General features: G+C 51.7%; 1 protein-coding gene across 5 annotated transcripts in view; it reads left to right on the forward strand.

Moving 5' to 3' along the window:
• Positions 1-15,070, forward strand: part of EGFR (epidermal growth factor receptor) — a 194,755-nt gene that overhangs the window by 170,897 nt on the left and 8,788 nt on the right. For 3 of the 5 annotated variants that reach the window (XR_004528039.2, XR_004528040.2, XM_033862782.2), the window contains exons 21-27: positions 6,490-6,645; positions 7,464-7,539; positions 10,559-10,705; positions 12,097-12,194; positions 13,656-13,823; positions 14,207-14,254; positions 14,853-15,042. Coding sequence is in view for 3 of the 5 variants with exons in the window: in XM_033862782.2 (XP_033718673.1) it covers positions 6,490-6,645; positions 7,464-7,539; positions 10,559-10,705; positions 12,097-12,194; positions 13,656-13,823; positions 14,207-14,254; positions 14,853-15,042 (883 nt within the window). In the remaining 2 variants the exon portion in view is untranslated. The remainder of the gene's footprint in view (positions 1-6,489; positions 6,646-7,463; positions 7,540-10,558; positions 10,706-12,096; positions 12,195-13,655; positions 13,824-14,206; positions 14,255-14,852; positions 15,043-15,070) is intronic. The other 2 variants (XM_033862783.2, XM_033862784.2) reach the window with 2 other exon arrangements.

Here is a 15,070-nt window from a genome sequence, read left to right on the forward strand (position 1 = left end):
AGTTTCCAAAGTTCCTGAGTTGACTTTCCAGGGCCTGCAAGTTTTCCAAGACAGTGCTCTAGATGATATTACTCAGAATTTCACCTTGTTATTTCAATCCGCTGCTCTGCCTGTTGAACTCTGTTTAGGTTCACTTTCATCCGAAGTCGGTTCACGTTGCAGCTGTTAGATTTGTCTGCGACGGAGCTGCTCCCTATTTCACAAGAGAAACCTAAGGCACTGTACTTGAATAGCTGTGGCGCTGCAGTGTCTGTCCTTGCAGGGAAAGGAAAGTAATGGTTTCTTCAGCTGTAAAGAGAGAAATTTGCTCTTGGGTTAGTGACTGTTTACCTAAGGATTGAACAGTTTTCTCTGTAAAAGTTAGAAGTGAAACTACCCAGAAACACTTAGTGGCTGACCAGAAACTAATCTTGGTGGCGTTTTCGAGGTGGGATTTATTGACTTACAAATGTCCTCCCTGATTCACAAAGGCACAGGCTCTCTTGGGAAGTTTTCCAGGATTGATGGAGACCTGGGTACCATTACGCAGGTTTATTGTCCTGGCTAAACTGCTAAGAGGACAAATAAAATTATATCACGGGCAAGAGAAAAAAAGAAAAAAAAAACAGAGGTGGCCTAGTGGGGAATCTTGCTGGGGTTGGGAAAGCAGAGGTGCCCTTCCACACAGGGTGAGAGTGGATTCTAGACTCAAGTCTCAGGAGGCCGTCGAGACGTCACCTGCTCCCTCATCACCGCTTCCTAAGCTCCTGGCTCGGGAAGGTACAGGGGGCTCTCACTCACGGGGAGTGACTTAGGTGCTTCGGAAAGTGTATGCATTCTTCCTGGCTGCATAAGCCAGCTAGTGAATCCCAAAATAATTAGATGGGATAATAATGTAGTAAAATGTTAGCATGCAAAAGACGCTGTCTGTCATCAATTCAGTTTAGAGAACACCGCTGCCGCGCCAGGCTCATTCCTCTTAGAGCACCGCAGAGCACGTGACTGCCAACTCCTGCATAAATCAGCTCTCTAGGCTGTGATTAATTTCACATTTTCACAAACCTTTGGGACCACAGAGCTTTCTTTCACCTAACTTGGATTAAGATCTCACAGAAGTGAGTTTTTAGAGAGACGATATACGTTTCAGATACTTGACCAGGCCCTGGTGAGGTGTGAAGGTAGCTGGGGGCTGGGGTCGAGGGGTGGGTGGATGCTGTCAGAAGGAAACCGACCACAACTTCACAAGCACTGAACTACACCTAGTTCATTCTATAAGATGAGACTTAATAAGGATGAACTTCAGAAAACATTCCATTCGAAGGATCCATTTTTTAAGCAGATGGGATACTTAGTTTGGTCTAAACTCATCTGAAAAAGCCCCAGCGTTTTCACTGCTCAGACATTTATAGGCGCTTTCAGGGCACGAGAGCAGCGAAGGGAAGACCCATCCGGGTGAGGAGAGGAAGGTGGTCCTGCCGATGACGTAGCAGAGCATGCTGGCCACTCGTGTCTGAGTCTAGGTCATGACACCCACATCGACAAATTAGAACCTGGTCGTGAGAGATGAGCAGGGGTGGGAGAGAATGAAAATCATGCTGGAAGAGGGGCCGGAAGAGGGGCTGTTGTCTGCGCAGCCTTCGGGGGCAGGGGGAGACGCTGACGGTCCTGTGCACGGCCTCCTGTCTGGGCCCAGGTGGCTCTGGCCTTCACGCCCATGTCTGCTCCCCCATCGCCTGGCTTTCCTGTGCGCCACATCAGGACTCCTGGAGGTGAAAGGTGAGGTTCCAGGCAGCCCCCACCCTGCTGACTAACTGCAGCCTGAGGGTGGTGATTCAGCCTCCGGCCTCCAGCCTCCATCCACCCGGCTAGAGAGGAAGACGCTTCCTAAGAGCTGATTCAGCGGCAGAGCAGGTACCTGCGTGAAACCCTGGGCAGCAAGACCGCAGACAGGGACAGAGCCACACAGCAGATCCGGTTACCAGATAGTCTACTTATTTGAATTATTTTTTTATTTATTCTCACATCGTTCCACAAGACTACAGTTGAACTTAACCTAAACGATCACTTTACAGTATGTCACTATAAAGCCAAAAGTTGTCGTACTGTTAAAGTACATTCATCAACTTCTGGTCATTTCACTTGGTGATTTCTTGAGCATATATCTGTCAGTGTCAGGTATCATGTGAAATACTTATATAAAGAAGACAGAATTTCCTATCTCCCCAAACTTGCAAACAGATGAGGAGAACAGATCCATACAGAGGTAACAGTGCAGCAGGAAATGAGTGGGTCAGAGCAGGAGAGCCGAGGGACCAGACTCCCAGAGGCTGCTCTGGGCGTCACATGGGCATGGCCAGGTGGGCTCAGTCGGCCAGCCAAGCGCCAGGTGCGGGGACGGCAGTGGTGAGGCAGCCGCCCTGCACCCTCGGGAGCCTGGACGTGGCTCTGGTGCTGTGCACACGAGTGAGAGCCCGTCCCTGTCCTGGGGACCATCTGAGGCAGCAGTGAGAGGTGGCCAAGAGACACTGAGGGCTGCCGGAGGGGAGGGGAGACCCCGCAGGAACCCACAAGCGCAGCTTCATCACGAAAGCAAAGGGCGCCGCGCGGGAAGTTATTCGTGATCAGACTTCGTTGGGAAGTGTAGCAGGACGTGGCAGCAGCCTAATTCCAGGTCATGGCACAGGGGTGGAGAAGAGAGGATGGATTTCACATTTAGGAGGAAACGATGGCAATCAGCACTGAGGGAGGACTCTCTGGGCCCCGTCCTAAGTGCTCCATGTTGATGAACTCACTTAATCCTCTGAGTAGCCCGTTTTACATTGGGGGAGAGTGAGGCAAGGGGTGTTGAAGTAACTTGCCCAGGTCTCAAGCTAGGAAGTAGCAAAATCAAGATTCCACCCCAGGGCTCCTTGCTCCCAAGTCTGTGCTTTTCCCCAGCACTTGATGTCACGGGTCAGAGTGGAGCCCACAGGCTGGTGAGCCTAGCAGGCCTCCTGTCCCTACACAGCAGGAGGTTGGGGCCTGGAATAGGAAATTCGGACACTTCCCTGCCTCTTCTGAGGGCAGGGGTTCGGTGGTGTGGACGCCGTGCTTTGCTTTACTCTGCCAGAACCTTCTGCCTACCCCCCGCTTCCTATCCTGCCACCTCCGTAGTCACCAAGTCAGTGTCCGCCCCCACTACCCACCACTGCCCCACATGGTGGTGAAAAAATACACTAGAAATGCAGCGCATTCCTGCCTCTTGCTCTGGGCGCCTCCTAAGTTGCAGGGTGCTGCAGGGCCTGGGAATACGGTCCGTATGTGTCACACCCAGCCCAGGCCTCTCTCCTTCCCCGGGCGTTGTGCGAGGAAAGTCTTTAAAACCCTCGTGAAGCGTCCTGTGTCTCCTGTGCGTTCAGGTCCCAGGGTGGCTCTTCAGATCCCCTTTTAACCTCAGGATTGCCGCATCCATCCTAGCTGTCCTGCGTTAACTAGCAAAATAAATACGTTCCATTCAGTTAAAGTGAGGATCTCAGAGAGAATGCGTTTCCGAGAGGCCCCATGAGGCTGACGCTGATGATGTTGCTTCCTGTGGTTCTGTTTGGATTCTGAGAGTTTACGAGCGATGTCAGGGCTCTTATCTTTGGTGCTGGTTAAACTATAACTCTGCTGGGCCTAGAGTTATAACTGAGATGGCCTTTCAAACCGCCATATTATGTGGGACAGAGACCAAGGAATAGAGTTTTATCTAAGTTCAAATGAGTCTAATCTTGTCCCAAAATTATGTCTGATTTAAATCCCTCTAGCTGTGTGCTCCAGACACGTACTGCTCTTTCCTGCCCTTTCCCAAGCCTTCTCTGAAGGCTGGTGTTACGAGAAAACGTTGCAGTGCATTGCAGTTGCTCTGCTCATCTGAGGTGGGTGGGGGTGGGTGGGGAGGGAGGGGCGGGGGTGGAGCTAGTTCCTTTGTTAGATTCCCATCCACCTGCCCTCGGGCACGCTCAGCTCCGAGGCACAGGGCCAAGATGCTGGGGTGTGGCATCCGTCGGAAGCAATCTCTGGGTCTGCAGACAAGTCTCACTTGGAGGCCCCAGCGGGAAATTAAGGGCATGGTCCCAGTGGTGGCCTCAGAGCCCTGGGGCCCTGGGGCAGCTGTCGAGGCTGTTGTGTGGGTCCCGGACCTCCCAGCACCAGGAGAGGCATCTTCGCAGGTGTGTTTGAAGTGCCTGGCTCGGAACTGTCGGCCGCTGTTATCATTCATTCATCCCTTCCTTCCGTCATCTTCAGCGAGCTTTTGTAAAAAATGTATCCAGTGCACCAGATCCTCTCTTAGGCACGTAAAGAGGCAGAAAGAAAGTTCACGATAGTTAAATGTAGCTGGAAATGCCTTCTGAAGTCCTCCTGTGGGCTTAGTGAACCACAGGGGAGACGATGCTGCTGAAAGGGGCCCCGTGAAGCGGGGGAGGTGCCCGGGAGTAGGAAGTCCTCCTCTGCTAGGAAGCCCTGCTTCTGTCTTCCTCTCCACGCTCCATCCCGAAGGAATGATTCCTAACCTGGAAGTGCTATTCCAGGGAAGCACCTGCCCACCTCCTCTTGAATAGACATGAGCCCATTAACCTTATTTCCCGACACCTGAGACATCTTAGAAAGGAACCATTTAAATCAAACAGCATCTTAAACATTCAGGAGCTTTCTAGATAATACAGTGGACACATGGGAATCTTTTTCTTTTCCCCCAAGAAAAGAAAAACATTAAAGGCTTCGAAAATAGCCCTCAAAGACTAACTCCTGGGTAGTGTCTTTATAAGATCCTGTTTTCCTGTGATGGCTAGTTTAACTCTAGAGGGAAAATTTGTAAACTTCACTTTGATGTGACAAGTTAATTAGTAATTTTTACCTAATATCTTATGCAAAAGGAAGCAATGAATTTGCCAGAAAATTTGGGATCTATCCTTATCTACAGAGGTATTCCCTGCATTTGCACTAAAATGAAGAGAGCTACATGCAAAAGGCTCGAGAGTAATGCAGAGTTGGTTTTGCCCATTCATTTCCATTTTGTGCCCTTCGGTAAGCATTTCTGTGGTGCCTGCCCTTCACTGGAGGAGAGTTCATGGGTGTCGGCTGTAAAGGAGGCTGGAAATGTGGTCCACCTCCCTGACTGGGGAGAGGAGAGGCACCTTTGTGAGCAAGTAGGAGAGGACGTGGTTCCAGCCACACGGGCCGTGTGCAGAACTTGACCCTCCGGCTTGGCTTCTCCTGCCTGCCCGTCTGGCCCTGCACAGGGGCGAGGGCTGCCAAGCTCATGTCAACGGGTTAGAGCTTGCGAGGGTCCAAGGGAAGCTTGGCTCAGCTGGGCAGGCTTCAAGCCATGAATAGGGGCAGGGAGTGAGCCCGCCTGTCAGGGGAGAAAGGGCAGGTGACAGAGACACCAAGGAGGCTGTGGACAAGGGCTAGAGGTGAGGGGTCACACAGTTAGCCCTTCGTAGCCGGGGTCCTGCATCTGCAGAGTCAGCCAACCGTGGATCAAAAATATGTGGGAAGAAAATTCCAGAAAGCTCCAAAAAACAAAAGTTGAATTGGCTGGATGCAAGCAACTGTTTACATAGCATTTACATTATGTTTACAAGTATGTACATTGTATGAGGTGTTATAAGTAATCTAGTGGTGACTTAAAGTATGCAAGAGGATGTGTGTAGGTAACAAACACTTGCTCCATTTTTTATAAGGGACTTGAATATCTACGGATTTTGGTTAGGGGGGTGGCAGGGAGAGGGGGTCCCGGAACCAGTCTCATGGGTACCAAGGGCTGACGGTACCTCCGAGGATTCACTGTGTGTCGGGCCTGCGCTGGGCACTTCTCAAGTATTCTGTCTTTCTGTCTCTTCCAGCCTTGATTCTGATTACAGCAGTTGTGGAGGCAGCCAGGGAGGGGGTAGGGAGTGGCACCTTGTATCCATAAAAGCAAATTCAACATCCATGTGATTTCAATTTCAAAAAGAGAAAATAAAACAGGACCGAAACCTTCACTGGTAGTGAATCACGTACGACGCTCCAGGAAAGCGTGATGAGAGCCCTGGGTCCTGGGGAGGTGGCGCCGCAGACGCGCTGGCGCGCAGGGAAGGCGAGGCCGGGCAGGTGGGGTCGGCCGTCCCGAGCAGGAAGCAGCGTGTAACCAGGTCACGGCCGACGGCGGGGCTCCTGCTGCGTCACTGGCTTCTTCTGTTTGTTCAGCTGAGTTTGAAGCTTGAGTAACTGGATGGACATAAGGTAGTAAGTCAGCAGCCAGTTATGTCTTCATCTCTTCCCCTTTTCGTCCGTGGAGCAGGTAGACTCTGGTCACTGATGTTACCAGGTGCAAGTCACTGTGTCCGTGGAGGGCAGTCCGTCCGCAGACAGACTCCGGCTCGGAGGCTGTCGCGTACGTGACGCTGCACCCTGCGCTGGGGCGCCCGCCCTCTGTCTGATCCCCGCCGCGCCCTCCAGGGGAGCCCGCTGAGCACCCGCCCCTCACCGTGCCCCCCCGTGTTGCAGGGCATGAACTACCTGGAAGACCGGCGCCTGGTGCACCGAGACCTGGCGGCCAGGAATGTGCTGGTGAAGACGCCGCAGCACGTCAAGATCACGGATTTCGGCCTGGCCAAACTGCTCGGCGCCGAGGAGAAAGAATACCACGCGGAGGGGGGCAAGGTAAGGCGCGGGCCTGTAAAGGGCGAGCACTGCCCTGCCAGCAGGCTGACCCGGGTGGGGCCACCCTCGGGCCCTGCTGGGTGAGCTCACAGCTGCCACCAGCACCCGGGTCCAGCCAGGCTCTTCTGGCCGTGCAGCCAGAGCTGCCCGCGGAGCAAGACTTGCTGGGAAGGTGCGTAAAGAGGTTTCTGACACACCCAGAGGCCGGAGGCGGTACATGTGAGCTCAGCTCCATCGCTAGGTGACCGTTAGCCAAGGGTAGGTGTCAACCTCCCAGTCCTGGGTAAAGCCCCTCTCAGAAGAACAGCTGGGAGAGCGGCACGGAAAGGGCCCCATGTTGTTCCAGCAGCTCCCGAGGGGCGCTGGCTGCGGCCGCATTGGCTTCTTCCTCTCGGACGGGCCTGGGGCTTCTCCAGGGGGCTGTCCCAGCAGCGACGGGTGCGGGGGTCCTGATAGGCCCTCCAGAACGCCCTGGCTCAGCTGCTCCCGTCTTCGCTCTCACTGTGGCCCGCACGGCTCCAAGCAGCTAGCCCTGCAAACAGCCACAGACGCAGGGCACAGCCAGGGCCCCCAGCTGCCAGCACATGCACCCAGCTCAGCAAACAGCCCACGGACCAAAGGGCCTCAGCTCTGGGCCTGACAGAGGCCCTGTTCTCTACCAGACTAAACCTCTCCCTACCGGCTGGGAAGGTGCACTGGGCTGGGCTGGGCTGGGGGCGGCCCGGCGTCCTCACCTTTGTTGCTTGTAATTTATTCCGGTGTGATTTCCTTTTTTTCAACACTGTTGTCTTCTTACTTTTCTCTCTCATCATCCCAAGGTGCCTATCAAGTGGATGGCTTTGGAATCCATTTTACACCGAATTTATACCCACCAGAGTGACGTCTGGAGCTACGGTGAGTCGAAATCCCGAGGCTGGTGAAGCAGGGCTGGGGCTGCACTGGCTTGTGTTGTTCACGCACGTTGTGCGCTCTGCCGTCCAGAACAGTGACTTAACAATCACATAATCGCCACTGTCTGTCTGTTGTACTAGAAAACGTGAAAAAGGAGACTGAGTCTAACTCCCGTACCAAGTGTCACTGGAGAGAACAGTGAGCTTGTCAGGAGAGTGGGTAACGGGAGGGAAGGAACTTGAACCTAGGAGACGCCTGTACCCCCAAATCAAACCAAAGGTGACCTCTTGCCCTGAATCTGAAGTGAACCAAAGGGAGATGACAAATCAGGTTTCATGGGGAAGAGTTTCCCGGTAGAGGAATGTGGTTTTATGATGGACTAACTCGCGGCGGTTTTGGTTTCATATAGTGAGGGGTCATCTTTGTGTATCAGAGAGAATGGCTTCAGGAAATGCACTGTGAGGGTGTGTTTGTGGGGAAATGTGAGGAAAGGGAAATAGTTACTGTTTCCAGCTCTCGTGAAGGCCGTCTCGTCGGGGTCTGATTCTTCTTCCTTCAAAGCCCACACAGCCCTGTGCTCCGTCCTCTGACGGGCTTCCCTGTCTTCAGACACACCTGTCACGCTCTCGCCTCGTCCTCTGTACAGAGCATTTCCTGAGTCCGCAGGGGCCTTGCCTTCCAGGAAGGCATTTCCACTGGCTGCCGTGCTGGGGTGCTTCCACCTCTGTTACTGCAGGCAGTCCTCCCTGTCACCCAGAATCAGCCCAAAGGTTGCAAAACACCTGATCCGCACTGAACTATGTATGCATCAGCAGCCTATCCCAGCTATGAACGCAACAGAGGTGAAGGGGTCACCCACCTCCATGGAAACGTGTATTTGGGGAGAGCAATAGTGAAAGGAATCTCCAAGAGGAATTTAGCCATTATCACAAAAACAAAATCATTCAGGAGATTGTCCATTTAGCATTCCTTTCATAGCATTATTAACTTCCTAATATTCCGAATGCATCTTTAAAAATTGCATGGGTCTTTGTCTTTTCTGCTATAATGTAAGCTTTACAAAGACGGAGATCTTTGTGAATGAATAAGTGAATTTTCATTTATACCTGTGAGCTGAGCTGCTCACAATGAACTAGATAAGGAGCTAAAGCTATTCTGATGCCTTATTTTCAGTCACGTTCAAGAAATGTCTACTCTCCCAGAGGGATGGGAAGAAATGCCGCTTTCCCATTTGTGGTCCTGCCCAGAGCTGTCATTGTCATTGTCACAGCCCAAGCCACCCCACCCCCACCCCCAGTGACACCAAGGAGGGGCTCCTCCTGGGTCTTCTCTGGGCTTGTTTTACACCCACTCATCTGTTCTCCAAACAGCAGGAAAATGTATTTTTAAACTACATTAGACGTTCGCTTCTCTGCTTAACATCCTTCTTTGGTGTTCCACATATGTTCCAGATAAAACCTGAGCCCCTAACCGTGATCAGTTAGGATCAGAAGTGGTCTGCCTTTCCCAGCCTACCGGCTGCGCTCTCCCCTGGCCCTGTGTGTCCACTCGCAGCGCGCACTTGGGCCACGTTTGTCCAGTAAATGAAAACTCTCCGACTCAGTGACTTAATCCCTGTGAATGATTACAACCGACATCAGAAAGCCAGCATCACCACGGGGGCGCTGTGTCTTTCGTCTCAGTGGAAATCATGTTGTCAGTGATTCTAATCTGCTGTCCTGGCAGTACACCAGACCTGTTACAACATGAACCTGAGTTTTTAGGCTAAAAACATATCCTGTTACTCCACTGTCTAGGCTCCAGTCGAGGCAAAATAGTTTAGTCAGTTAGGGACCTATGAGTTCCGCTTAGGAGTTGAAAAGAGAGAGAATTCATAGCACCTTCCAGCCCCACTCATACCCCACAACCGGGTACACACACCGCCCGCTTTCACCATTTGTTCTGAAACCTGAAAAGCTGCCTTCCCGCAGGAATTCATTGTGTGTGTTTAAATGCAATGTCTAAACCTAGTTAGAGGAGGACCAATCGACTTTAAAGATCTGGGCATGAGATTTTCTTTCTTTCATCAAGTCCATATTGACTCCGTGGTGGGCAGGACAGAAGAATCTATTTTCTTGTCCCTGGACCACTGCTTTCCTTCATTCTTCAGCCTTGCATTTTGCGTGTTAGTTCAGGTCATTCGGTTTTGGAATGACCTCTGAAAAATCTATGCAGATCCGTGGTGATAGGCATTTGGAAGCCAGTCTCAAGAAAAGGGGGGGTTAGACTAGCTGGAGACCAGGAAGGCCCCGGGTTCCTGTGTCTGGTCCCTCCCTGTGTGCTCTGGGAACCCAGGCTCAGGCCCACTGCACTCATCGCTAGTGGCACCTTGCTGTCCAGGTGGGGACATACTCCCCACGGCATTTGTGTGTTTCTGGAGCAGAGAATTCCATCAAGGGAGGCACGGAGATGGAAGGACCATCAGAACTTCGGAACAGTCTTAAAAAACACCAATTCTAAAATTACTCCTGCTTTGACTTTTTTAATCATGACGATTGATGGATGTTGAAATTAAAAGTATGGGGTTTTTATATTTATCAAAAGGAACACAGGGGGTTTTTCTTCCAATTTTTTTATGCTTTAAAAACAGTTTATAACCTTGCTGGTAAGTCACCTGGGGCCGATGATGTCTGGGTGTGGCACTCCAGCTCCACAGACGGTAATCCGTATGTTTCAGAGTGGTGGTATTCCCTTTGCTGTTATTACTAAAGTTTACTATTTATTGGCTGCTTACTATTTGCCTGGGATCGTCTGAACACTGCAGTTGTGTTATCTTGTTTGGTCCTCACAACTGTCCTATGAGGCAGACACTGTCATCACCCCCGTTTACAGGGAGCTGAACTGAGACTTCTAGCATCAAGCAAATTGCCCAAGGCCACAGACATGGGTTTTTAAACCTTAGAAACAGTATGTCAACAATGATGACTAAAGACAAGGTGCAGTGATTATTATTGACTCACAAAGCAACGCTTCTTCCTCTTAGGAGTCACCGTTTGGGAGTTGATGACCTTTGGGTCCAAGCCTTACGACGGGATCCCCGCGAGTGAGATCTCAACCGTCCTGGAGAAGGGAGAACGCCTGCCTCAGCCGCCCATCTGCACCATCGACGTCTACATGATCATGGTCAAGTGTGAGTGGCCGGCTGCACCTGGCCCTGGGCTGCCCCGAGCCAAGCGCCCCAGGCCTTCGACGCCCTGAACACATGCTGTCACGGTCCATAGGCAGGCACATCTGTAAACACCCCCTCAGACACTTCTGGAAGCACTTACCTGACGCACTGAGCGCTGTGAGCTGACGTTTGCCCATGTTCACAAGCAAACAAGTAAAATCCAAGTCCCCCATAAGCCATTGCACCAAAATATTCTTCTCTCTGAGTTGCTCAGTGAAAAAGCTGCCCCACTTTTTGAAGCCTGTTACCAGAGAGACTGTTTTTAAATGCCTAACAATGAGTAACCACAAGAGGTTAACAGAATCGGCATTCCTGCTTTGACGTAAACGTTTTCAGACAGTGGATTTATGTGAGGCCTTCTGCAGTGGGAGCAAGTAAACATTTTAATCCAAGTAAGAATGTGTAGCTTGACGGTGACACTACCGCGCCATCAGAATCACGAATTCAGTAGGCTCTGCGGGTCACATTACATGTATGACGAGCATTTATACAGAAGGTAGCACAGGGAATGTGATCGAGTTAATGTAAGTATTAAGCCTTTCTGAACTTTAGACCACAGTTAATCATTTTTAACGTCCTTGCTTAAGGTTGCGGAAGCTGGGATCCAGAGAGGTTACATGATTTGTGTCAGGTCACATAGCAGTCTGGCCCAGAATAGCTTGACGTCCTGCTGATAGAAAATAAATAACCCTCAGGAATCAGGAGGATTTCCAGTCGATAGCTGTTCCTCCAGCATGTTTAATCTAGACTTGGATCATCGTGTACTCAAATGCACTGGCACGGCTGACAGAAGTATCCCCACCATGGAAGGCACCGAAGCACCCCTGTCACGTGCACATGTGATTGCTTCAGTGTGTGATACAGTGAAAGCACCAGGGTGTGGAATTCCCAAACGCCGAGGTTCTTAAGAAAGTCCCTAATTTTCCCTAAACCGAATCTGGTTTCCAGCTTACTAGACTGCTGAGTGAACATGGATGAGGGTGAAGGTCAAGGGAGGGCTTCACCGAGAGACCTGGACTCAGGGCACCCTCCAGTCCGAGCGGTTCACAGAAAGCAGTGCATATCCTGCAGTCACTTAAGGTGATGACACCAGAATGCTGGCCCTTGGAAGGGGAGGTGCAGGAACTTAGAGCATGTTGTTGTCATTCTGACTCCAATATGTGATGGCATCATGGTCTTTAAACAGTAATCAGTGCTGGTTTGCCAAGACTGAAAAACCTGTCACAGATTAGGTTTCGTCCTCGTTTATTTGTCTAAAAGAATCTCACCGTAAGTGCGTTCTCTCAGCGATGCCATCTTTATCACTTCTTTCAGGGCTCTAATTGCACTGACTTTCCTCCTTCCTTCCCCAGGCTGGATGATCGATGCAGATAGTCGCCCAAAGTTCCGTGAGTTGATCATTGAATTCTCCAAAATGGCCCGAGACCCCCAGCGCTACCTTGTCATCCAGGTACCAGATCCCAGTCTGCACACGCACTGGGAAAATCCGTCTAATATGCATCAAATGTCACTGTGCTCCGTCCAGTGCCGACACAGCCTCCCCGTCTCGCAGGTCACACCATTAATCCTCAGTGCATTAGGACAAGCGCAGCCCAAGCTGTGGACTAAGTGGAGTGCGCCGTGGGGCCCCCCGCTCCATCTGCCACCCCTGTGAGCCCCTCACACTCAGGTCATATCATGGTCCCCTTAGCCAAAGCCTTATGTTGCTCTCCTGGAGGACCAGGGCTTTGGTGTCGGGCAAACCTGGGGCTTCAGATCCCTGACTCTGTACTTACAACGTTAGGTTAACGAAACTAAGCTCGCAGAGCTGCTTTAAAGATTCAGTGAAATAATACATGCAAAACACTTTGCAAAACGCCTCAAGGTTCTGCTCAGCAATCGCAGGGTGTGTGTGTTGGAGGGGAGAGACCCCACACCACCAAGCAAGCAGTTCTCCAGCACCAGCTGGTGTCCTTCAGTTCAGCTCGATCTGACACTGTCCACCTGGAGACAGCGTCAGATCCCACAGTCCTCCAGGGCCACTTCCCCTCCCCCCAGGTCACATGCCCGTCCCAAGTCCAGGTTGTCACCTGGGCATCTGACCATCTGGCAGAAGGTTCCCACAACCCCCTCCTTGGGTTCCATTAATTTGCTAGAGTGGCTCTCAGAACTCAGAAAATCTTTTTACTTACTGGATCACTGGTTTACTCTAGAAGGGTATAACTCAGGAACAGCCAGACAGAAGAGATGCAAGGGGCAAGGCATGGGGGAAGGGCGCAGTTTCCGTGCTGTCTGGGTGCACCACTCTCCCCAGCTCTCCAGCGGTTCACCACCCCGAACCTCTGAACCCTGTCCTTTCAGGGTTTTATGGAGGCTTCATTACATAGGCCTGATTAAATCACTGGTCATTGGCAGTAGCTTCGACCCCTAGTCCCCCTGCACTCCCTGGAGGTTAGGGGCGAGACTGAAAGTTCCGTGTGATCACATGGTTGTCTCCACTGGCCACCAGCCCCCATCTTTAGGTGCTTCCAGAAGTCTCCTGGTTAATGTAAGAGACACATAGGGAATTCCAGGGGTTTAGGAGCTCTGTGCCAGGAGCAGGGAAGACGACCAGATGTGTATTTCTCATTGTACACAGCACAGCACTCTGAATGCTGTGGCTTTGGCCCTTCCTTTTTCCTCCTGAGCTGTCTGCATTTCCTTTGAGGACTTTGAGACATCAGGGAATTTTCAGTGTCTTAGTTCCAGGTCTGGGGACATGGAAGGAGGAGCTGTACTTCACAGACCCAGGCAGGGGGAGGGGGGACGAGTGTATTAGAACTAAATTGGCAAACACACAAGCCACCTGCTGACAGCAGACCCGCCTCGACAGCCAGTGGGTGGAACAGCGGCTCTCTGGACCTTTCTAATGGTCTCACAATCTCTGTGCCAGGGGGACGAGAGGATGCATTTGCCAAGCCCCACGGACTCCAACTTCTACCGCGCCCTGATGGACGAAGAGGACATGCAAGATGTCGTGGATGCGGACGAGTACCTCATCCCCCAGCAGGGCTTCTTCCACAGCCCCGCCAGCTCCCGGACGCCCCTCCTCAGTTCTCTGGTACCAAAGTCACTCTTGTTCAAGCTCTGCCTCCTGGTTTGAACAGGTTGAGTTTTAGCAAAAAATGATACCCGTCTTGTGGAACTCACGCAGAGACAAAGAAGTAGACGTTAACCAGACGGTAAAGGCAAAATCAGAATGAAGCAATTCAGTGTATTAATTATCTTACTGCATTGCAACAACTGGGTCATACCCTCTTCTGGTCCACTAAGGAACAGCGTTAAGTCAGAACTAAATCTAGTTTTTCTAAAGCTAACGAGTCAAGACGGAATCAAGCCCCTTTAACCGCGCCCACTCCCGGAGCCCCCCCCCCCGCTGTCCTGCTCTCAGTGGGGATGGGCGAGCGTCCACGTGCACCGTAAACAGCTGTGATTCTTTTTCAGAGCTCCACCAGCAACACACCCACTGTGGCTTGCGGTGATCGAAACGGGGTAGGTATCAACTCCTGTAAAGCAGAATTAAATAACAGCTCTGTACCATGGCTCTATTAGACATAAGAAATGCCCACCCTAACTCAGAAAGCTGGGATTTTCCTTCCTGTGTTGTTTGATCCCTACCCTAAGGCCAGCAATTAGCTATCACTTATCAAAATGCTATTGAAGATAGAGTTGAAGGACAGCGCGTCGTGCAGGTCATGGACCTGGCAGTTGTTAGAGATGCGAACGGTCGGGCCAGCACCCCGCACCTGCTGACTCAGGATCTGCGGGGAGGGGCCTGGCCGTCTGTATGTGAGCCCACCTTGCAGGTGATGCTGTTGCTTGGTGTGTGAAGCCTTGATTAGACCCACACTCACCAGTGTAGCAGCCACCAGCCACATGTGGCTGCTTAAGTTACAATTTGAAATTCAGTTCCTCACACATGTGGTTAGTAGCTACCGCGTGGACGAGCACAGACTACGGAACATGTCTGTCATTGCAGAAAGCCCTGCTGGACGGCCCCGGCCAGGGCCGTGCCACTTGCCCTGGGGTCTGTGGGCCGCCTGTGGGTGGTGCGGGTCCTCTCCTAGACCTGCTGAATCATTATCTGCAGGTGAACGGGCTGTCAGGTGATCCTGATACCCCCGCCGAAGTGAGCGGCACTGGCTGGAGTAACCTTGCCTCATCTCCTCCCCAGCAGAGCTATCCCCTCCAGGAAGATAGCTTCTTGCAGCGGTACAGCTCAGACCCCACTGGCACCTTGACCGAGGACAGCATAGATGACGCCTTCCTTCCAGCACCCGGTGAGTGCCTCACTCTGGAAGCAGCCAT

Source organism: Tursiops truncatus, chromosome 9, assembly GCF_011762595.2.
Source record: "Tursiops truncatus isolate mTurTru1 chromosome 9, mTurTru1.mat.Y, whole genome shotgun sequence".
NCBI classification, from domain to species: Eukaryota; Metazoa; Chordata; class Mammalia; order Artiodactyla; family Delphinidae; genus Tursiops; species Tursiops truncatus.